Raw genomic sequence first — 22,158 nt, 5'->3', positions numbered from 1 at the left:
TTAGAGTGTGTCTGTTCCTTGGCTAAAAATATATTTGTCTGCCACTTGTTCTAGTCATTTGAAATGTAGCCCTGTAGCTGTATATGTGTGCGCATGCGCACGCGCACACACACACACACACATCTATATATAGTCCTGCACTGTGTGAGTCTTCATTCCATTTCATGGGGACTTTAGTATTCATGTGAACCTATAAATATTCATGTGGATCTGTAGGGACAAGATGCATCAGTTCTTTGCACAGAAATTGACTGTGTAATTCTATGTGGTAATTAATTAATTATGAAATGGCAGTGTGTGTTAGGCAGGGGGTGAAGGAAGACAAACTCAATCCTATAATATACCAGCACTGTTCAAAAGATCAAGCTAACTTAAAGATAAGCATTATCAAAATATAGTTTTATTTATAGTGCACACCGTAGCAAATATTAAAAGATTTTTTAAAAAGTGATCTGAAGATCAGACTCCAAAGCTTTAGTCATTTTTCATACATAGTTGATGATTTCACATACATAATTGAATATATAAAAATTTCAGTTGAATAACATCAAATAAGACCATACACGTTTCAGCTGCTAGGACCTTCCTCAGTGGGCAATAATACTAAGATAAAACCCACAGCTGTTTTATTTTTCTGCACCATTACTGTTTTCTCATACTGTTTCAATAATATCCACCCAAAGACCAACAGAACATATTTCACGCCTTCTTAAAAGTTAAACACCTTCAAGCAAATATTTGACTTTTTCCTTCAGGTGGATCATGTGGTGTGACTGCTGAAGTCTGTTTATGTTAATATGCTTGGAACTGGGGTCGTAAAAATGAGTCCAATTCAGGGGACTGAGGATCGGATTATCAAGAGTTAGCCTTATGTAAAGAGGAGAAAATTCTTCATCCTTGAGCTCGGATATTACAATTTTAAGCACCTGGAAGGAAACCTTTCATTTCTGGCATTAATGAAAGCACATCTCTGGAGTTGAATGACAAACCCTTTCAGAAATATTAAGACATTTTTCAGAGCACATCTGCAGTGAATGCTGTTGGCTCTGCTTGATATATGCTAGGCTTATTGGTGTATAGAGAAGAGTGGCAGTTCGTGATACTAACATGAATATTTTATGCTTTAAATTACAGATGGTTGACCCGACCTTAGCAGAAATGGGAAAGAATCTTAACGAGGCCATGAAGATGCTTGAAGACAATCAAAGGTATCTGACAGTAATACCCTTCAAGCACGCTCCATCAGTAGGCTTCTCCAGGCCTGTAGGACATCGTTGGAGATAGCTTTCTACTTGGTGTGGGGCAGGCCGTTCTTGGAAGTAATATTATTTAATTCTAATAAAATAACTGGTTTTGTATTTGCTCTTGATTTATACTTAATTATAACCACCCGCAGGTTTCTGTGACAAACGGTGTGCTTCATCTAAATATGAATAGTCCAATGAAATGTGATGGAGATTACAGATCTTTTTTGGGGGGGGGGGGAGAAATACAACTTTATTGAGTTTATATCCATCATACAGCATGAAGAATGGTTAGCGCAAGCAAAACATGGTATATTAATAAAGTGCAGTAAATAAGTACGTTCTTCTTTTAAGCAAAGTAATAATAATAAAAACCTCCAGATTCTTGGTTATGCATACGCATAATATACCTTGAGAGTAGTAAGGAGCAGGAAAAGATTTAGAGGTAAGAAGAGAATCAAGGGAGAAAGCGATATCTAAAGGCAAAGTAACAAAGCAGGTTTAGGAAAGTGAGAGTAAAAAGAAATGCATTCCTGTATGGAGAGAGAGGATGGACTTACTGAGGTTTCAAATTTCCAAGTTAAGTATGGCAACCAGATGTTGGAGAAAGAAGAGGAGATGTCAGGATGTGAATATTGTTTTTTGGATTCAGTAATTTTTATTAAGAGATTACAGATCTTTTAACACCAGGTTTTTGCTTTTAAAACCATGTCCTCCCTCAGATGCAGCTGTATTGTGCCCATGGAGGGATGCTCTAGGCTGATCCTGCATTGAGGAGGGGGTTGGACTAGATGGCCTGTATGGCTCCTTCCAACTCAGTGACCCCACCTAGACACAGGTGCCACAAGGGGGTTGTTTAGACCTCCTGTCATGATCTTGGGCCTAGTGCGGCCTACAGGCCTGGAGAAGCCTACATTGGAGTTGCTGGTGGGCCTACATCTCCCAGGATCCCTCCTGTCCCTCTGACTGGGTGAAGATGTTTTGGAGGGAAAACTAGCCCAAAAGGGGTGGGACCTGAAGGAAAGCATAAATAGGCTTGACTTGAAAGGGAAGTAGTTCTCTCTGGGAAAACCTGCAGGAGAGAAAGCAGCAAGAGAGATCCCTTACCCAGGGGGTGAGTCTTTGTAGTTAGATCAAGGGAAAGTTTAACGTCACATTAGGGCTTTTCTTTTTGTTTACCTGAACCTTTACTGTGTGTGTGTGTATGTATATATATATATATATTTCACTGTTGCACTAAAAGTTTTTATTACCCAACTATTTAGGGTTGCCAAGTCCAATTCAAGAAATATCTGGGGACTTTGAGGGTGGAGCCAGGAGACATTAGGGGTGGAGCCAAGATCAAGGCTGTGACAAGCATAATTGAACTCCAAAGGGAGTTCTGGCCATCACATTTAAAGGGACAGCACGCCTTTTCAATTCCTTCCTTCCATAGAAAATAGTGAAGGATAGGGGCACCTTCTTTTGGGGCTCATAGAATTGGACTCCCTGGTCCAAACTTTTTGAAACTTGGGGGATATTTTGGGGAGAGGGACTAGATGCTGTACTGAAAATTTGGTGCCTCTACCCCAAAAAACAGCCCCCCCCCCAGAGCCCCAGTTATCCACGGATCAATTCTCCATGATTTTCTATGGGAATAAATTTCCATAGGGAATAATAGAGTTCCCAGCAGACATTTACCTCCCCTCCCCCCGCTTTCTGACGACCCTGAAGCGGGGGGTGGGCCTCCAAATCGGGGTATCCCCTGCCCCCACCTGGGGATTGGCAACCCTACACCTGTTGTTTGAGCACTGTAAATAAACTGTTGTTGTTTAACTTCCTGGGTCCTCACATCTCCTTGGTCATGAGTAAAAGGTTTTGCTAGAAAGGAAGGCCCAGGGGGTGGTTGGGTGCTCTGGGTCCTTCCATGCAGACCCTTAGCAGAGTGGTGGCAGCCAGCAGAAGGTCCTTCCTGGTCCCCTGCTGTTTGACACTTCCCCTTGCCCCATTCCCTGTTGTGTACACTCTTCCTTTCTCCTATGTACATAAGTAAATGCAAATCATTCTTATTTAGCACTAGGCAACAGTATTACAGGGGCTGTGAAAGGGGGAAGAGAGCGGAATACAAGTAATTCATACTATTGTGTACAATTAGGAAAGCTGAGGAAGATAATGAAAAAAAGTATACCAGAAAAGATATTCCTGGCCCACTTCAAGGCAGGTAGGTAACCATGTAGATTTTTCTTTATTATCAGTGCTTAAATAAACAGATAAATGGTTGTGAATCAATATTTTTCTTGCATCTTTTAAAGCTTTTCTACAAGGGTGGGAGAGGAGGGGATGGTTTTAAGAGGCTTTGCTGCTGCCAGCAGCTTTTTTAAGCCCTAGCATTTCCATATCTCAGTATCAGATAAGATGTAATGCTAGCATATCTGTGAATACATTCCCATGTTTTTGGAAAAAACTAATTAGGACTGGCTGCAAAGGGAGAAACCCCTCCCCCCCCTCAATTAGCCCTTCCAAGGTGCCATTTAACCCACCTGGTGCCCTGCATATTTCCCCTATAGGGCAAAGACTAGCTCTGAAGGGTGAGCAGTTAAGGCTGGGAAAACTGCACAGGGAGGGAAAGTCTTGAAAAAAACATGGCAGGTGTGAAGCATCGATATTTCTCAATAATCAGTCTTTTGTTATTGAATCAAAAGTTGCTTTATTATAGAAACTCCATAGCTTTGCCAAGGACAGAATCCTTGGAAGTAACAGCATATTCAGGCTTACATAGTTACTTTATAGGGTAGCTTCAAAGACTACCATACAGATGCAATTTGAGTCACGGGTTCAAAGGTTACTACATAGTATCTCTTATTATGAAAGAATGTAGGCTATTAAAAACATCTCCCGTTCTCACACTTTCTCTGCGAGCAGATAAGACCCATCTGTGTGAATCTGGGGGAGAGGCGCATCACACTGTTACCAGCCAGCTAACCTAAATCCTTGGGTTACTTGCCCTTAGGTTGTGAAAGAGGGGGGAGCAGGAGAGGTTGGTGATCTGCTCTGTCTTAGAGACCATTATGGCACACAGAAATATGCATGCTTGACACAGGGGCCGTGTCTGCTTGATTCTTGGTGCAAGAGAGCTTACTCTCCTTTGCCTTAAACATGCCATTCTGCATTAGGAAGAACTTCCTGACCGTTAGAGCGGTTCCTCAGTGGAAGAGGCTTCCTCAGGAGGTGCTGGGCTCTCCTTCCTTGGAGAGGCTAGATGGCCATCTGACAGCAATGAAGATCCTGTGAATTTAGGGGGAGGTGTTTGTGAGTTTCCGGCATTGTGCAGGACTACATGACCCTGGAGGTCTATGATTCTGTGACCCTTGCCCACCTGTCTGCCAGTCTCTCCTTAAATAACACAATTTCCGTGGACTGTGAACTTTGTATGACCTGGAAGAAGAGAGGAAGCAGCAGAGAGTTTCCTGTCTGGGTTCTTTAGAACCTTTTGTGAATCTTGTGTATTACGCTCATAGTCATATGATGAAGCTGCTTTCTGCTGCTTGAGTCTCTTGGTGTGTCAGTCTTGCTTATTCAGACTGCCAGCAGCTTGCCAGGGTCTTCCATGTCATCTACCACCTGATCCTTTTAGTTGGAGCTGCCAGAGATTGAACCTGGGATCTTATCTTCTTCATGCAAAGGAGAGGCTCTGCCAGTGAACCGCATCTCAGTCTACATTATAGTTTCATGATTTAGGGCTAGGATTGCTCACTAAGTGCTGCTTTTCTAGACAAGCTACTCAAAGCAGCTGACAAACAATAAAAAATATAATGTCCTTGTTAGCATCTTAAAAAGCATCTTATTGAATGTATATGTTTGTATTGTTTGAAGTTGAGACTTTCCTTCATATTCTCTCTTTACACCATCTTAATCTGTGTGAGATAGACAGAACTCTTGAATTCCACTGAAAATTGTAGAAAGACACCTTATTTTAATTTCTTCTGTAGCGGGCAAGATATGGTGAGCATTCTCCAGTTAGTTCAGAATCTTATGCACGGGGATGAGGAAGAGGAATCACGGCAGTCTTACAGGTAATCATTTAGGTGCTCTGCCAAAATATTGTGTCTCAAGTTTTTACTTATTTAATTTGTGTGCCAGTTTTCATGGCCTTTTGTTTTAAAAAAAAGGTAGTCCCCTCTGCAGGCACCAGTCATTTCCAACTCTGGAGTGACGTCGCATCATGACGTTTTCACGGGGTGGTTGCCATTGCCTTCCCCAGTCATCTACACTTTACCTCCAGCAAGCTGGGGACTCATTTTACCAACTTCGGGAGGATGGAAGGCTGAGTCAACCTTGAGCCAGCTACTTGAACCCAGCTTCCGCCAGGATCGAACTCAGGTCGTGAGGAGAGCTTCGATTGTAGTACTTCAGCTTACCGCTCTGTGCCATGGGGCTTTTGTAAAGCAGCTAACAAAACTATTTTCAATAACTGTGATCAAATTCTAAGTTATGCATTAAAACAGTCTGACAGCAAAGAAGTGGGGCCAGCTAGGGATTTAGACTGAGTAGTGGATTTCACTAGCTGCTGGTCTTCATTTAACTTTTTAACGCAATGCAGTGTGTGTGTATAAAACTGAGACTTGAAAACTTATATAAAATCTGCATACACTGTATAGTGCAAGCGGGCATGCTTAAGAAACCCATTCCTATGAGAGATGAATGTCATATTTACTCAAAAAGTCATTATGAAAAATCTGTATATGAGTAAGATCGGAAATTTTGAAAATGTAGCACTGAGTACGATCGTATGAAATTGTTGGTTTTAATTAGATGGTTTTAAGGGAATTTTAAGGAAATTGTATAATGTTGTAGATTATTGTTTTATTATGTAATCTTTGTATTTTATATTATGTTGTGAGCCTCCCTGAGCCTGCTTTGGCGGGGAGGGTGGGGTATAAATTATGTTGTTGTTGTTGTTGTTATTATTATTATTATTTAAAAGAAGACAGCCTTGAGCACAAGATGACAAAGTTGAATAGCACCTGTAAGACCAACAAAGTTTTATTTGGACCAACACGGCTACCCACTTAGAGCACAAGATGATCCTCTTTTTAAAAGTTACATACAAAAAGGTTTAGTACTGTACAAAACTGCAGCTCACGTGTAAATCAAAGATGACCTGTTTTATTGCTTGGCTGTGCATGTGGGGCAAAAGCTAGTTTACCTTTCAGGCAAGCTGGTTATTCAAATCTGCTGGTTACTGAGTCAGACCTCTGGAGCACCCAAGTCAGACCCAAGGTTTTATTGGCAGTGGCTCTGCAGGGTCCATCTGTCTGAGATTGTTTTAACTCAAGATGCCAGGGAGTAAACCCTGGGTCTTTCTGCATGAGGCATGTGCCCCTCAAATACTTAGTTTAAACCAAGTATGAAGGACCTTTTTGTCTGTTTTGTTAAAGTTTTTTCCAGGAAGTTACGGTATATTACATTATTAACAGCGATTTGGTGCAGTGTAAAATGTTCCTGGCTCCATAGCCCAATTCCTACAAACTGGTTTCATCATCCCAACTGCTAAATGGGTGGTGGTTTGTGAAAGGTTATTTTTTTGGTGACAATGTAATAGAATGGTTTTAACTCAGAATCTAAATTTCTCTTTGTGCCAGAGTTTGTCCTGTTTTTCAGTGAGTCACTCCAAACTTTTAGCTTCTGTATCTGTGTTAAAATATATAAAATGTTTGATAGCTTGCTTCCATTGGGGTTGTGAAGACATAGAGTTTCTGCAGAACACTGGAAAAATAAGAAGAGGTCATGTGTTAATTTCTCTAACCAGTGGTCAGTTTTATGGGTTTTTAATGTATTTCACCAAGAGATACTTCACAAGAGACAGATGGTTGCCACCTGAGAGGTATAGAATAAGCGAAGATGACTTCTTAAAAACAATCATCTTGAAGGACAAGATTTTGGATCACCCCCATGTCTTCCTAAAGCAAAGAGTGTTTGGGCTTGTCTTGGGTCAGGCTGTAGTACCATATCAAGGCTGTATTGAATGAAATCTGGATGTTTTCAGAAACATATGATAAGCAAAAACAAGACACCGAGTTTATATAACAGAAGTAATTGTAACATTTTTTGATTTTGTAGGCTCCAGAATGTGGGTGAGCAGGGCCACATGGCTTTGCTAGGACATAGCTTGGCCGCATATATTTCTGTGCTGGACAGAGAGAGACTAAGGAAACTGACAACCAGGATCGTTTCTGATACCACCCTGTGGCTTTGCAGACTCTTCAGGTTTGTGTGTTCCACATCCTACTGTAGTATATATTTTGCATTGAATGTTTATCAATATACTTTATTGTCCTTTATCGTACTAAGGCACAGTTGTTTGTTTCATATCTGATTCTGTGAACTTAGGCAGATCAGAGGGAGGGCAAGAATGAAGAAGAAGAAGATATTGGATTTATATCCCACCCTCCACTCCGAAGAGTCTCAGAGCGGCTCACAATCTCCTTTACCTTCCTCCCCCACAACAGATACCCTGTGAGGTGGGTGGGGCTGGAGAGGGCTCTCACAGCAGCTGTCCTTTCAAGGACAACTTCTGCCAGAGCTATGGCTGACCCAAGGCCATTCCAGCAGGTGCAAGTGGAGGAGTGGGGAATCAAATCCAGTTCTCCCAGATAAGAGTCCGTACACTTAACCACTACACCAAACTGGCTCTCTGTGTAAATCGATGGTGCGGTCTCATTTGGAGTACTGTGTGCAATTCTGGTCACTGCACCTCAAAAAGTATATTATAGCATTGGAAAAATTGCAGAAAAGGGCAACTAGAATGATTAAAGGTTTGGAACACTTTCCTTATGAAGAAAGGTTAAAACGCTTGGGGCTCATTAGCTTGGAGAAACGTCGACTGCAGGGTGACATGATAGAGGTTTACAAGATTATGCATGGGATGGAGAAAGTAGAGAAAGAAGTTCTTTTCTCCCTTTCTCACAATACAAGAACTTGTGGGCATTTAATGAAATTGCTGAGCAGTCAGGTTAAAATGGATAAAAGGAAGTACTTCTTCACCCAAAGGGTGCTTAACATGTGGAATTCACTGCCACAGGAGGTGGTGGCGGCTACAAGCATAGCCAGCTTCAAGAGGGGATTGGATAAAAATATGGAGCAGAGGTCCATCAGTGGCTATTAGCCACTGTGTGTGTGTGTGTATTGGCCACTGTGTGACACAGAGTGTTGGACTGGATGAGCCATTGGCCTGATCCAGCATGGTTTCTCTTATGTTCTTATGTTAAGGGTTGCGGCAGTGCTTAGTTCTTCTGGTCCTTTTTTACACCCCCAGGGAAATGTTGATTGCCACTTTGGGATCAGGAAGCAATTTTTCTCCAGGGATCCTGGAGGTTTTTGCCATCTTCTGAGCATGGAGCAGGGGTCACTGGGGATGTAGTTGTGAGTTTCCTGCATTATGCAGGGGGTTGGACTAGATGACCCTGAAGGTCCCTTCCAACTCTTTGATTCTGTGATTTTGAAGCATGCATTTGCCCAGGTCAGCATTTTTTTCTGGGGGAACACAGCGGAACAGAATTCAGGAACCTCTTCATGGGGGGGAATCTCAAAAAATGTTTAAAAGTTCATGAGGGGCTCCTGTATGTTTCTCCTTCATTTCCCTCTTGACAGTTCTGGCACCTCTTTTCCCAGAAAAGAAGCCCTGGCCCAGGTAACGTACCATTCCAACCTCCTCTTGTGGGAGAATATAACACTTCTTTTGCTTGAGCACATATCATTTGCTGCTGAGGAAGGTCCCTTTCCCTCAAGGAATGGTGGATAGATTTGAATGGTGAGACTGTCCAGTCAGTCAGGAAGAAATTTAGCCCTTGATTACTTCAGTCTGAAGAAGAATATTGTGTTCAATTTAATGACATACAAATGCAAATTCTGAAAAGTGGAAGATGCTTGAGCTGTAGGTGGCATTTTTAGTAATTAACTGGGTGGAAAAAGCTAAGACCTGGTACTGTATAAGCTACTTAATTTTTCTGTGATTCTGTTTTGTCTAAGTGAAATGGAAGAAGAGTGGCATTTTCAACAGAATGTTTTTTGATAGCTTTATTTTTAAGTGTGAGTCTTTAGATGGAGATGATTTTTGTTGGATAGGATGTGGCTTGAATGAACCAGCCCCCTTTTCCATGAACTCACATTTAATTAACAACTTACCTGAACAGGTTTGAAAATGGGTCAGCATATTTCCATGAAGATGATCGCGAGGGTCTCTCGAAAGTCTGCCGGCTCGTGATTCACTCGCGCTATGAAGACTACGCGGCTGAAGGTTTCAACCTGCTCTGCAGCAAACAGCCGATGATATACATCAGTTCTGCAGCCAGAGAGGGCTTGGGCCAATCTCTTTGCAACCAGGTAATGCAAAATTTGGAGAGTCTTCCCTGCGTGTGCATTCTCTTGTTCAGGGCTTTTTTGGTAGAAAAAGCCCAGCAGGAACTCATTTGCATCTTAGGCCACACAACCCGTGACACCAAGCCATACCGAACTGCATTCCTGTGCTCAAAAAAAAAAGGCCTGTTCTTGTGACACTTTTTAAATGGTAGCCGGCTCCAGGTTGACTCAGCTTTCCATCCTTCCGAGGTCGGTCAAATGAGTCCCCAGCTTGCTGGGGGGAAAGCGTAGATGACTGGGGAAGGCAATGGCAAACCACCCCATAAAAAGTCTGCCATGAAAACATTGTGAAAGCAACGTCACCCCAGAGTCGGAAACTACTGGTGCTTGCACAGGGGACTACCTTGACCTTTTTTTTTTTTTAATCTAAGGAACACAATGCCAACTGACCTGGATAGCCCAGGCAAGCCAGAACTCAGGCGCTAAGCAGGGTCAGCCCTGGCAAGTACTTGGAAAAGAGACCTCCAAGGAATTCCAGGGCCGGGATGCAGAGGAAGGCTAATATCAAACCACCTCTCAGAAACATCCTAGCCTCCCTAGGAGCCACCAGAAGTCACCATGACTTCCAGGCATGCAAGCACATACACAAAATAACATATAATCCTCCTGCATCTAAAATGAGCTAGTATCACAATGCTTTTTTTCTGTTACTTGTTTCCTGTGTGTATGTGTATACACACACATCAGTGTTCCCTCTAAGCTGAGTTAGTGTGAGCTAGCTCACAGTTTTTTAGCCTCCAGCCCACGCATTTTTGTCTTAGCTCAGGAAAAATGGCCCCAGAGCAAGCTAATTTATTTGTTAGCTCACAACTTCAATGCCAATCACTCACAAAGTAGAATTTTTGCTCACAAGACTCCACAGCTTAGCGGGGAGCATTGATACACACACAGAGGATATATTTTACCCTCATAACAACAGCCCCGCGAGGTAGATTAGGCTGAGGGAAAGAGTGAGTGACTGGCCCAGAATCACTCTGGGCATCACAACTGAACAGAGATTGGAACCCGGTTCTCCTTTCGCCTGATTTGACCCTTCAGCCACTGCACCTCACTTCTTGTGAGCTCAGACTCAGCCAACTGAGCGCGTTACAGAGATAAAGACAGTGAGCCAAATCCTACTTGAACTTTCTTTTAATAATTGAAAGTGCAGCCATGTTCCCCTGCGGAAAGCTTGACCCGGCGCATCTCCATGAGACTCAGTGGTTAGGCCAGCGCAGTCAGGCAGTTGGAGAGTCAGGCTAGGTCTGGGGAGAACTGAGTTCTGATTCTCCGCTTAGTCACAGTGTAGCCTCGTGCTGATTGCACATACACAGTCTCACAGAGTTGTGATGATAAACTGGAGGAAGGGAAGAGAAAGCCATGCACTCTGCCTTCAGTTCCTTGGAGGAAATACAGGATGACACTGTAGTAGCTGGATCTTTAGGGAAAGGGTGTTTTATAGCTTGCCTGGCATGAGAAAATGAAACCAAAGACATGCCTTCTGCTTGCAAATGCTCAAGAACTGTCTGTCCCAATAGCTGCAGAGACTCAGGAACATGGAACTGGAGGGAGCAATGCTAACAGCTGCTCTCCTTCCACCCAGAGTTCTTTGGTTTTTATCCCTGGTTGTGGACTGCTGAATCTGGTTTCATTTTGAAAAAGAAATGTTTACATATGGGCTTGGAGAACTTGCATGTTGTATATACCTAGGTTTTGTTTTTTTAATGTGCTGGAAATCATAGCCTAGAAATACCAACCCGGTCTTGTTTATGAGTTGAAGGCTGGCTCCCCTATGATTTTTGAGCTAATCAGGTCATTGAATGTCACTGCCCTTCTTATTCTTCATTGCACGAGGCCATTCTGCCGCAATTATCGTTCGACTTTAATGGTATATATAGCCTATAAGGGAATTGGGGAAAAAACACTAGAATGGCACAATACAGCTAAGTTGCTTGCTTTATAGTAGCTTCTGTGTGTGCTGATGAAGTGACATTTCTGCTTTACTGATTTAAAACATTTCTGCGGCTAACAGCAGCTGGCACTTAACAATGCGGCAACCAGTGCGTGAGGATGCACGGCACACCAGTTAGCAGCACAGATTAAAAATACACAAATCTACAAATTTAAAAACATGCAGGGATTGAATGAACCACAGCCAGTTCTTTTGAAGCAATTTACTCTCCACCAGCATGGTAGTAAAGCTGAACGGATCGTTCTTCTGCATAGCGTAGCTCTAGAGAGGTGTAATAGTTAGAGTAGTTGCTAACAGCTGCTCTCCTTCCACCCAGAGTTCTTTGGTTTTTATCCCTGGTTGTGGACTGCTGAATCTAGTTTCATTTTGAAAAAGAAAAGTTTACAAATGGGCTTGGGGAACTTGCATGTTGTATATACCTAGGTTTTGTTTTTTTTAACGTGCTGGAAATCATAGCCTAGAAATACCAACCCGGTCTTGTTCATGAGCTGAATGCTGGCTCCCCTATGGTTTTTGAGCTAATCAGGTCATTGAATGTCACTGCCCTTCTTATTCTTCATTGCAAAGGCCATTCTGCTGCAATGTAGCAAAGAGCCCTCTGGCGCAGAGTGTTAAAGCTGCAGTATTGCAGTCCTAAGCTCTGCTCACGACCTGCGTTCGATCCCCAGTGGAAGGTGGATTTTCAGGTAGTCGGCTCGAGGTTGACTCAGCCTTCCATCCCTCCAAGGTTGGTCAAATGAGTACCCAGCTTGCTGGGGATAAAGGGTAGGTGACTGGGGAAGGCAGTGGCAAACCACTCCATAAAAAGTCTGCTGTTAAAACGCTGTGAAAGCAACACCACCCCAGAGTTGGAAATGACTGTTGTTTGCACAGGGGACCTTTCCTTTCCTTAGAGTAGTTAGGTGTAGTAGTTAGAGTTTTGAGCAGACTTTGGAGGATGGTGGAAAACGGGAGGGCCTGGCATGACTTTTTCCATGAGGTCCAAAGAGTCGGATTCGTCTGTGCCACTGAACAGCAACAAAGTAGTTAGAGTGCTGAAACCAGGATCTGGGAGACACAGCTTCAAGTTCTCCCACTCCTGTAGAAGCTCGCAAGGGGACTTTGGACCAGTCGTTCTCTATCAACCTGACCAACAGCATGGAGTTGTTGTGAAGATAAAATGGAAGAGAGAAAGATGTTTAAGCTGCTTTGGATCCCTGTTGGGGAGAAAAGCAGGGTATTTTATTTGTTTAGTGGATTTATATTCCACCCTACCCCGCAAATGGGCTCAAGGCAGATCAGCAACACAATCATAAAACATTAAAAACAAAAAGACAAAGCAGTGAGACAAGATTGTTTAACATTAATACATTATTACAGTTTCTAGCTGGAACCAATAAACCAGACATTAGGTGGGCTGTCAAAAGCTGGGATATTAATATCTGAATAACTAAAAGCACCATTTCAAAATAACTCAAGACACCCTTTCCATTCTTCCTCTTAAAGAACTGAACTATTTCAAAGTAGATTTCCTAACTGCTTCTCCCCCTTTCTCTCTCCTTGTAGCTTGGATTGCCCCTTTCCTGCATGTGCCGAGTGCCCTGCAATACCATGTTTGGCTCCCAGCATCAGATGGTAAGCATCTCCAGAACAGCAGCATGTTGCCTTGGCTGTTCTACATGCATCAATAACCTGCTCCTTGTGTCTTTTCTTTGCCCCCTTGATGACAGGATGTTGCTTTTCTGGATAGACTGATTAAAGAGGATACTGAGTCTGGAAAACTGCCCATATTGCTTGTGGCCAATGCTGGTAGGTGCTTGTAATGGTTTATAATGGGGTATTTTCCTTCCTATGCCCTCCGCTTCTGCCCTGGCCTTGAAATTATCAGCTTTTTTCATGTTATACAAGTTATTCCGCTTGGGTTTAAGTCCAGTGGCACCTTTAAGACCAACAAAGTTTTATTCAAGGATACTTCTTCAGTGAAACAAGATGTGAAACAAGAAGTTCCCAACCACTGAGGACGTCCTGTTTCACTCAATCTGAAGAAGTGTCCTTGTACACAAAAGTTCGCTCTATCTGAAGAAGTGTGCTTGTCCCCTTCGTTCCAGGTACGCCGGGAGCAGGGCATACAGACAAGCTTGGGCGTTTGAAAGAACTCTGTGAGCAATACAGCATGTGGCTCCACGTTGAAGGGTATGACACAATTGTTGGTGTTAGGACAGGGTTTCATTTCCTGTTAAGCTGAACAGCTAGGTACACCAACCCATCCGTAATGGTAAATAGTGCAGGTAGGAGCCCTCCTGTCCCATCTTATTTTTCTTTCAGTAGCTCCCACATCCTAAACTACAAATCTGCTTTTTAAAAAAAATCTCCTTAATGGAAAAGAAGCAGAGTTTTCATGAGGGAGGCTAGGTGTAGCAAGCTGATGAAGAAGAAACAGACCGAAAAGCCCAGTGCGTGTGCAGATCTGATGCATCTGTTTGTGTAGGCTCCATCTTTTGGGCACAAAGAATGACTCACACATGCAAAGAGTGGCCTGCACTGTTTCACAGGCAGGGAGAGCCAGCCATTAGAATGTTGAATGAAGACAGGGGAGACTTGGATTCAAATCCTCACTCGGCCACAAAGCTCACTGGGTGACCTTTTCCCTTTTACCCCCACCTTTCACCTGCAAAGGAGACCCATGGCAGAAGTCACAGTAAGCAGACATAACAGTACAAAAACACATTACTGGAAATCACGTACTTAACGTATCTCAGAAGAGACAGGTCATGGTGCTTTCTCCCAAGCAGAGGTTCTTCCAGTGTGTCAGCAGCAGCAGACTCCCAAAGAAGGTACTCCTGGGGCTCCAAGCCTGGAGGACAGGGGAGAGCTGCTGGCCTTGGACCAATCTCTCCCTTTTGGCCTAACCCAGGGTTGGCCAAACTTGCTTAATGCAGGCGCTACGTAGAATAAATGTCAGATGTTTGAGAGCCACAAGAGATGAACATCAGATGTCTGAGAGCTGCAAGACATGAACATCAGATGTTTGAGAGCTGGAAGGAATGAAGGAAAATAAATGGTGGAGGGAGAGGTGGAAAGAAAGCAATTTTAAATGCATTCTCCAAGCCACCAACTGGCTTGGCTTGGCAAAGGGATTTAAAGAGACAAACGCCTTTTCCAAGCTGGCTGATGGGGCATTGGGGCTTTGAGAGCCATACAATATGTGTGAAAGAGCCACATGTGGCTCCCAAGCCAGTTTGACCACCCCTGGCCTAACCAATGGGCTGACTGTTCCTGTGAACAACCCTTCGCCTCTCTATTGCCAGTGCTGGGGACCAGCAACAGGAGGTAGTGTGGGCCTCAGCAGTCCTGCTTGTAGGTCTTCCAGGCCATGCTGGGTGGCTGCTGTGTGAACTTGGATGCTGGATCCCAGTGGCACCCAACCTTTTTGGCACCAGGAAGCGGTTTTGTGGAAGATGATTTTTCCACAGACCAGTGGGGGTGCTGGGGTTTTTGCTGCCTCAGGCTGTCCCCATGCCCACTCCCTGTCCCTGTCCCCTGTGAGGGGTAGGGTAGGTGAAAGGGGTAGGCGAAAGTCACTGCTGCGCTGCCTCTTCTGCCTGCGACCTGGGCGAGTGAAAGAGGTGGTGCTTTGGAGTGAGGTTGCACTGCCTCTTTTGTCTGCCTGGGACCCAGGCAAGCAAAAGGCGTGGTGCAGTGCCCCGCCTCACTCCGTGACCAGTGCCGGTCCGCAACCCCGGGGGTTAGGGACTCCTGCTGGATCCTGTACAAACCATGGATGTAATCCAGCCCAGCTGCTTTTGCATTCTTAGCTGTTTCTGGTGGGCTGCTTTTTGGAGGCATGTTCAGTATCTGTACAATAGTTTGTTTTCAGGAAAGGTGGGAAGAAAGATTAATTGTATGGAGTCCATTCCACAGCGCCTTGCCACATTGGAGCCCTTTGGCCCTTCTTTGGGGTGGGGTGAGCCGCAGATGGTACCAAAAGGACAGGAGCTCATGGGACTCCCTCCCCCCCACCCCACAGTTGGAATGAGCAGGCAGTTTCAGAATGCCAAAGATTAACACTGATCAATGCCAAAGAGTAACACTGATCAATGCCGTGTATTGTCTTGTCCCTTTCGTTAGATGGCCATCTGACAGCAAGGATGATTCTATGAACGAGGGTAGATCATGAGAAGGAGGGTAGGAAGGGCTGAATCAGTGCTTTGTTCTTGTAGCCCTTTCTTATAGACCCGGGGAAATGCAGATTGCCACTTTGGGGTCAGGAAGGAATTTTTCTCCAGGCCAGTTTGGCCAGGGATCCTGGCAAGGCCGGCGCTAAGGAGTAGGCGAGGTCTGCCCTCACCTAGAGTGCCGTCTGGTGGCCATCACAGAGTACCCATCTCTGTGATTCTGGAGGAGCGGACGTGGCAGCAGGTCCCCAGCCAGGGGAGGAAGGGTGTGGGCTGCAGTGTAGGAAGTTGGGGGGGCGCCTCACCTGGAGTGCCATAAAACCAGGTACCCCCTGGATCCTAGAGGGTTTTTTGCCATCTTCTAGGCATGGAGCAGGGGTCACAGGGTGTGTGTGGGGGGAGGTAATTGTGAGTTTCCTGCATTGTGCGAGGGGGGGGGGTTGGACTAGATGACCCTGAAAGTCCCTTCCAACACTATGATTCTTTCAGTTGAGGCAGCAGGTTTCCATGATACATCTAAATTGGCCTCCCTTGCTGTGCTACTGAGCTGTCAAGCTATCCTGCGGCTGTAGAGCTGTTATAACATATCTTTGGCTTATTGCTGGATTCACATCCCACTGAAATTTAAACACCTCTATCGACTGATCTATAGTCCTAATGGTTTTAATTATTTATTGCTGAATTGTTTTAACGGCTTCACGGGAAAGGGCGGAATATAAATTGACTAAAATAAATAAATTATCTGGTACTACATGAAAGTGAACCCTTCACACACACACACACACACCCTGCCCCCAAATCTGGACTTCTAGAATAGAATCATAGAATCATAGAGTTGGAAGGGATCTCCAGGGTCATCTAGTTCAACCCTCTGCACAATGCAGGAAACCCACAAATACCTACCCCAAATTCACAGGATCTTCATCGCTGTCAGATGGCCATCTAGCCTCTGTTTAAAAACCTCCAAGGAAGAAGAGCCCACCACCTCCCAAGGAAGCCTGTTCCACTAAGGAACCGCTCTGACGGTCAGGAAGTTCTTCCTAATGTTGAGCCGGAAACTCTTTTAATTTCAACCCATTGGTTCTGGTCCTACCTTCTGGGGTCACAGAAAACAATTCCACACCCTCCTCTATATGACAGCCCTTCAAGTACTTGAAGATGGTGATCATATCACCTCTCAGCTGCCTCCTCTCCAGGCTAAACATCCCCAGCTCCTTCAACCTTTCCTCACAGAACTTGGTCTCCAGACCCCTCACCATCTTCGTCGCCCTCCATTGCAGCTTGTCTATATCCTTCTTAAAATGTGGTGCCCAAAACTGAACACAATACTCCAGATGAGGTCTTACCAGAGCAGAGTAAAGCGATACCATCACATCACGTGATCTGGACACTGTACTTCTGTTGATACACTGTACTTCTGTTGATTGCATTTGTATTTTTAGCCACTGCATCACACTGTTGGCTCATGTTCAGCGTATAATCCACTAAGACCCCTAGATCCTTTTTGCTCAGACTACTGCTAAGACAAGTCTCCCCCATCCTATAACCATGCATTGGATTTTTCCTACCTAAATGCAGAACTTTGCATTTATCCCTGTTAAAATTCATTTTATTGGTTTTAGCCCAGTTTTCCAGCCTGTCAAGGTCATCCTGTATCCTGTGTCATTTTCTGCGTTTGCAACCCCTCCCAATTTAGCATCATCTGAAAATTTAGTAAGCATTCCCTCTATTCCTTCATCCTAATCTTTGATAAAGATGTTGAACAAAACAGGTCCCAGGACAGATCCTTGAATAAAACGACCTGACCTGGGTAACCCAGGATAGCCCAATCTCATCAGATCTTGGAAGCTAAGAAGGATCAGCCTTGGTTAGTATTTGGGTGGGAGACCACCAAGGATGTCTAGGATTGCTGTGCAGAGGCAGACAATGGCAGGCCACCTCTGAATGTATCTTGCCCTGGAAACCCTACGGCAGGGGTGGCCAACGGTAGCTCTCCAGATGTAACTCCCATCAACCCCAGCCAGGATGGCCAGTGGCTGAGGCCGAAGGGAGTTGTAGGCAAAAAACATCTGGAGAGCTACTGTTGGCCACCCCTGCCCTACGGGATCACCATCAGTTGGCCGCAGCTTAACAGCAAAAAGAGAGACAGAGAGAACAAAGACTAAAATACAGGTTTCCAGAGCATGCATGATAAACATACTTGCAGGCACACACCAACACAAACAAATAAAACAGACTTCTGTTATGTAGAGTCCTAAAATATTTAATATGAAGTCTCAAGCAAAAATGTTACCACTTCTAGTGGAAGGAAGACTTGTTATGGAATCTGTGCTGAAGATGTTCTTTTCAAATTTTTTTCTCCTGCAGGGTGAATTTGGCCACTTTGGCCTTAGGTTATGTCTCTTCAACTGTACTGGTAAGTTGAGGGGGGCTCTTTTTAATGTTTCTTCTTATATTGCTTTATAATGACAGAAGTGAGACTCCCACAGCTTGTATTAGCATCTGCAAGATAATAGGAAAATGAAGGAGCTGTGAGGTTTCAAAGCTGGTTGCAGCTTTTCTGCCCTTCTGTCTCTCACCATCCAACTTTCACATGTTCCCGACTTCCACCAACCATTTTATTTTGAAGTAATAAGAAGGAAAGTAACGTTCTGCAGATTGGAGGGTTTGAGCTTTTCCTGAGTCCTTAAAGCTGGGGGGGGGGAGACTATTTTGCAGGGATATCATTATTTATTTTGCATGTTTGTAAATCAGAGGCCTTTCTTACATGCCCAGGGAATTGCTGATCACCACTATGGGGTCAGGAAACAATTTTTCTCCAAGCCAGTTTGACCATGGATTTTGGAGGGGGGGGGTTTGGGGGGGGGTCATCTTCTGGGCATGGAGTTATCTGCAGTCTAAAAATGAACAGTTAAAGATATTTAATAAATGTTAAATGCAAAAAGGAAAATCTTTCCAATTATATTTCAAAACCACCAAAACTTGAAATCTGTCAGAGAACAACTGAGAAAGTATAAGATTGCGTGTAAATAGGGCATGCCATTTAAGCTGCGGTTTAAAGGCAAATTCTGTGTTGTGAAAAACCCAAAAGAGGTGGAAGATTTTGTAAATGAGATTTTTAAAGAGAAAAGAAAATGATGGCTTCCGAATGATTTCATTGAAATTGCCATTTTAAAGCAATTAAAGAAATGGCACTAGAACATAATCTCATGGGATGTCAACAGAATGAACTAATGTAGAAGATGGGAAATCTTCTCAAAAGCTGATAGTTATAGTAACCCAATAAACTCATGTTAAAGATATCCAAGCGAAAGTATTATGATATTCAAAGTTTCTGCAGCAAAAGATTAGAAGATACATACACACATTCAGTATTTGGTGCTAGAGAGATTTCATGATAAAGAGTGAAGTTTTATATTACTTAAGAGTTCATGCAAAGGGAACTCCTTTGGATATAGAGTGTCAATCTACCATCTCTGGTGCAATCTGGGGGGTGGAGCTGCTAAATGTCAAAAGCAGTATTGAACTGGAAGCATATTTGGCTTCTGTGGAAGTAAATAGTTTTAGGAGGGCTTTTGCTCTGGCTCGGTGTTTCACTCTTCTATCTGCAGTTGAAGGTAGACTTAATAAAAATCCTCAACCCAGAAAGATTATGCTTATGCCCTTTAGGGGAGGTCAGGTCTGTAGAGCACATGTTTCTTAACTGTCCATTTTACAAGGAGGCTTGTTTTAGCATTATTGCCCTGTTACTTTGACAAGATCCCTGGTCATATAAACACAAAGAAAGCAAGGCTTTACAGGTTTTTACCTGATAAGAATTGTCAAGTGGCTAAATTCTGTGCATTAATTCTTAATTATGGGAATCGTATTTTAAAAGTTCTTAAATTTGATTTGTCTGATCAAGCTGTATGCTGGTCTTCTTAAGACCATAATAAACAATCAATGCTTTTGTATCTGTCTGTGCCCCAATACTAATTATTTGCAGTTTTTTTTCAAAATTTAACAAAAATTCTGATACGGTTTTCATCCTGGAGGCAGATGTTAATACTGTTTCTGATAATAATCTGGATGTAGAGATATAGGAAAGAATATAAATCTCTATGAAGATCTTTTTAAACATTTTTTTTTTAAAAAGGTAACTGGCAAAACTTACACCCAAAAGAGGGAGAGATTTTGCTTTCTGCTCAGGAACTCAAATAACTTGCCCCAGAATGAAGTTGGTCTCACAGCAATCCTGTGATCCTGTTGCATTAACAGTTCATGAAATAATTAATTTTAAAAAAGATTCATTAAAAAAACTTAATTTTACCTGGAAGATAGGTAGCAATTTCCTGAATGATCCTATTGTAAAGCAAAAAAATAGTTAAGGGACTTAATTTTTTTTTAAGATATAAGAGGAAGTTAAAAGTCATATTACATGTGAAACTAGTAGGGCCTTTATATGAGGCGTTTCCACACATAATGAATCATAGGGAGAAAGAGAAAGAAAGAACAAGATATTTGTATATAGGAAAGATGGGCAGAGCAACCCCCTTTTGCGCCTGCACTGTGGCACCGCTAGTTGCCTTCCTAAGGGGAAAGTTATGCAGCGGACAACTGGGGGAAGGGGAAGGTGCTCTGTCTGTGTTGGTGGGCTCTGCTGCGGTGGCATCCGTGGCGTTTCCTCTGCAGTGTTCCATCCTGGTGTTGTTGCCAGGTGGGGGTGGTGTCCTAGACAGGGCAGGAAGGACCGATGGGAGCCATAAGTCAAGGGGTGCCAAGTCAGGTGTCTGTCTCTGGCAGGGGCAGGCCCCAGTAGCCTTGCTCTTCCTCTGCCAAAGCCCCCCTTCAAAGAGATCAGCTTCCATCAGAAGTCACAGCCACCTGTTAGTGAGGAGGGGGCTGTTGAGAGCATGCCCCATAGGGACACCATAGTGTCTCTCCACACAGAGGGTGCACATGGCCCCCAAGGGCTATGACGGATAAGAATGTGGATGTGTGGGTGCCCTCTGCCCACCGATGGTGGTGCTGTCTAGCAGAGCACCTGCAGGGGTGCCAGAAAGCCTCCAAGAGGCCCCCAGCCAATCAGTGTGCTCCTATCCCTACCTCGTGCCCCTTGTGAGGACAAGAAGCCCCTTCTGATGCCTTGCAGTTGCCATCACAGACGCTGCCGGTTCCTCATTCCATTGCAGTCCCCTGGAAAAGGCTTCCAGCCACTTGCTCTCAATCACTGCCCACATGGAGGAAACAACAACCCTGTGAGGTCGGTTAGGCTGAGAGCATGTGACTGACCAGAGGTCACCCAGCAAGCTGCCATGGCAAAGTGGGGATTTGAACCTGTGTCTCCTGGATCCAGCGTTTTATCCTCTAAGCCACGCTGGCTCTCAATGATGAAACTAATAACTGTAAAATAAAAATGAAAAAAGACATTCCCTCTAGGTGATTTCAGTCTCTTTGTCTTCACCCTTTTTATGGCAGGGGTTTGTATTTTTCCTGTTGAGTGCCTGTGCCCATCTCTCATTTTAGAACCTCATTCTTTCTATATCGTTTCATCCAGAGTTGTGTTTTACAAAATGCCGACGACAACCGTTCTTTGCTTTCTTTAGGCAGCAACCAAATGCGACAGCATGACCTTGACTCTGGGGCCGTGGCTGGGTCTCCCAGCAGTGCCTGCCGTGACTCTGTACAGACATGAGGATCCTTCTTTGGTAAGCTGATCCATCTTGGCCGTGCAGCTTGGTCCAATCTGCTCATGCAGGAATGCTGTGTGTGCTTTTCATTCCCTTGGACATAGGGGGCAGTGTGGTGCTGTTTGCTGGGGATAAAATTTGGAGGTTGTTGCAAATGAGGGTGATATTGTGAGACTCATCACGCGTGTGCCAGGATTTGAAAAACCAGCCTCAGGGAAACAAGGGAAGGCTCTTTGGGGTGAGAGTCCTGAAAGTCTGTAAACTCTGAATTGAGACAAAGAGTGTCAAAGAGTTGTTTGTCTTTACTCTCAGTTAGAGATGTAAAATTTCCAGAAGTTTTGAAACTCGGAACCTGCCCCCCCCCCCCCCCGTAATTTTCCATTTTTTTTCTGGGTAAAAAATTGGAAATTTTCGGAAAAATTGAAAAAAAAATGCTACACTAGCACTTCTTTTTTCTTTTCCAGATTTGAAAGTCATTCTGTTACTTTAGGAGCATAAAATATGCCTATGGACAATTTTACTGGGCATGAAATGATCACAGCTAGCATATTAAAAATACAGTGTATCCAAACAATTGTTTCAAACAGAATTTACTTTTTAAATTTTATTTGTGATTGTAACAAATGGAGCAAAAATATCCTGAACTGTTTACTCGTTTATGTGGAACAGACCAAAAAACCTCCACAAAACAATGTTTAAAAATCCAGAAGTAACAATTATTCATATCTCCTCTCCACAGTATT

The 22,158-nt window shown here is 43.7% G+C and overlaps 2 protein-coding genes across 2 annotated transcripts in view; one reads left to right on the top strand and one right to left on the bottom strand.

Annotated features, from left to right (window-relative positions):
* MARF1 (meiosis regulator and mRNA stability factor 1) overlaps positions 1-22,158 on the bottom strand; it is a 539,974-nt gene that overhangs the window by 256,103 nt on the left and 261,713 nt on the right. The window lies entirely within an intron of this gene.
* The window catches only part of LOC132588265 (pyridoxal-dependent decarboxylase domain-containing protein 1-like), an 81,346-nt gene that overhangs the window by 14,248 nt on the left and 44,940 nt on the right, over positions 1-22,158 (top strand). Inside the window, exons 2-11 of the mRNA XM_060260625.1 lie at positions 1,135-1,208; positions 3,379-3,444; positions 5,213-5,296; positions 7,344-7,490; positions 9,416-9,605; positions 13,138-13,206; positions 13,302-13,380; positions 13,680-13,764; positions 18,114-18,162; positions 21,332-21,433. Of these exons, the coding sequence (XP_060116608.1) occupies positions 1,135-1,208; positions 3,379-3,444; positions 5,213-5,296; positions 7,344-7,490; positions 9,416-9,605; positions 13,138-13,206; positions 13,302-13,380; positions 13,680-13,764; positions 18,114-18,162; positions 21,332-21,433 (945 nt within the window). The remainder of the gene's footprint in view (positions 1-1,134; positions 1,209-3,378; positions 3,445-5,212; positions 5,297-7,343; positions 7,491-9,415; positions 9,606-13,137; positions 13,207-13,301; positions 13,381-13,679; positions 13,765-18,113; positions 18,163-21,331; positions 21,434-22,158) is intronic.

Source organism: Heteronotia binoei, chromosome 20 (genome assembly GCF_032191835.1).
Source record: "Heteronotia binoei isolate CCM8104 ecotype False Entrance Well chromosome 20, APGP_CSIRO_Hbin_v1, whole genome shotgun sequence".
NCBI lineage: Eukaryota > Metazoa > Chordata > Lepidosauria > Squamata > Gekkonidae > Heteronotia > Heteronotia binoei.
Note: the sequence above shows the minus strand (reverse complement) of the source record. Positions and strands in the feature narration are given on the sequence as shown.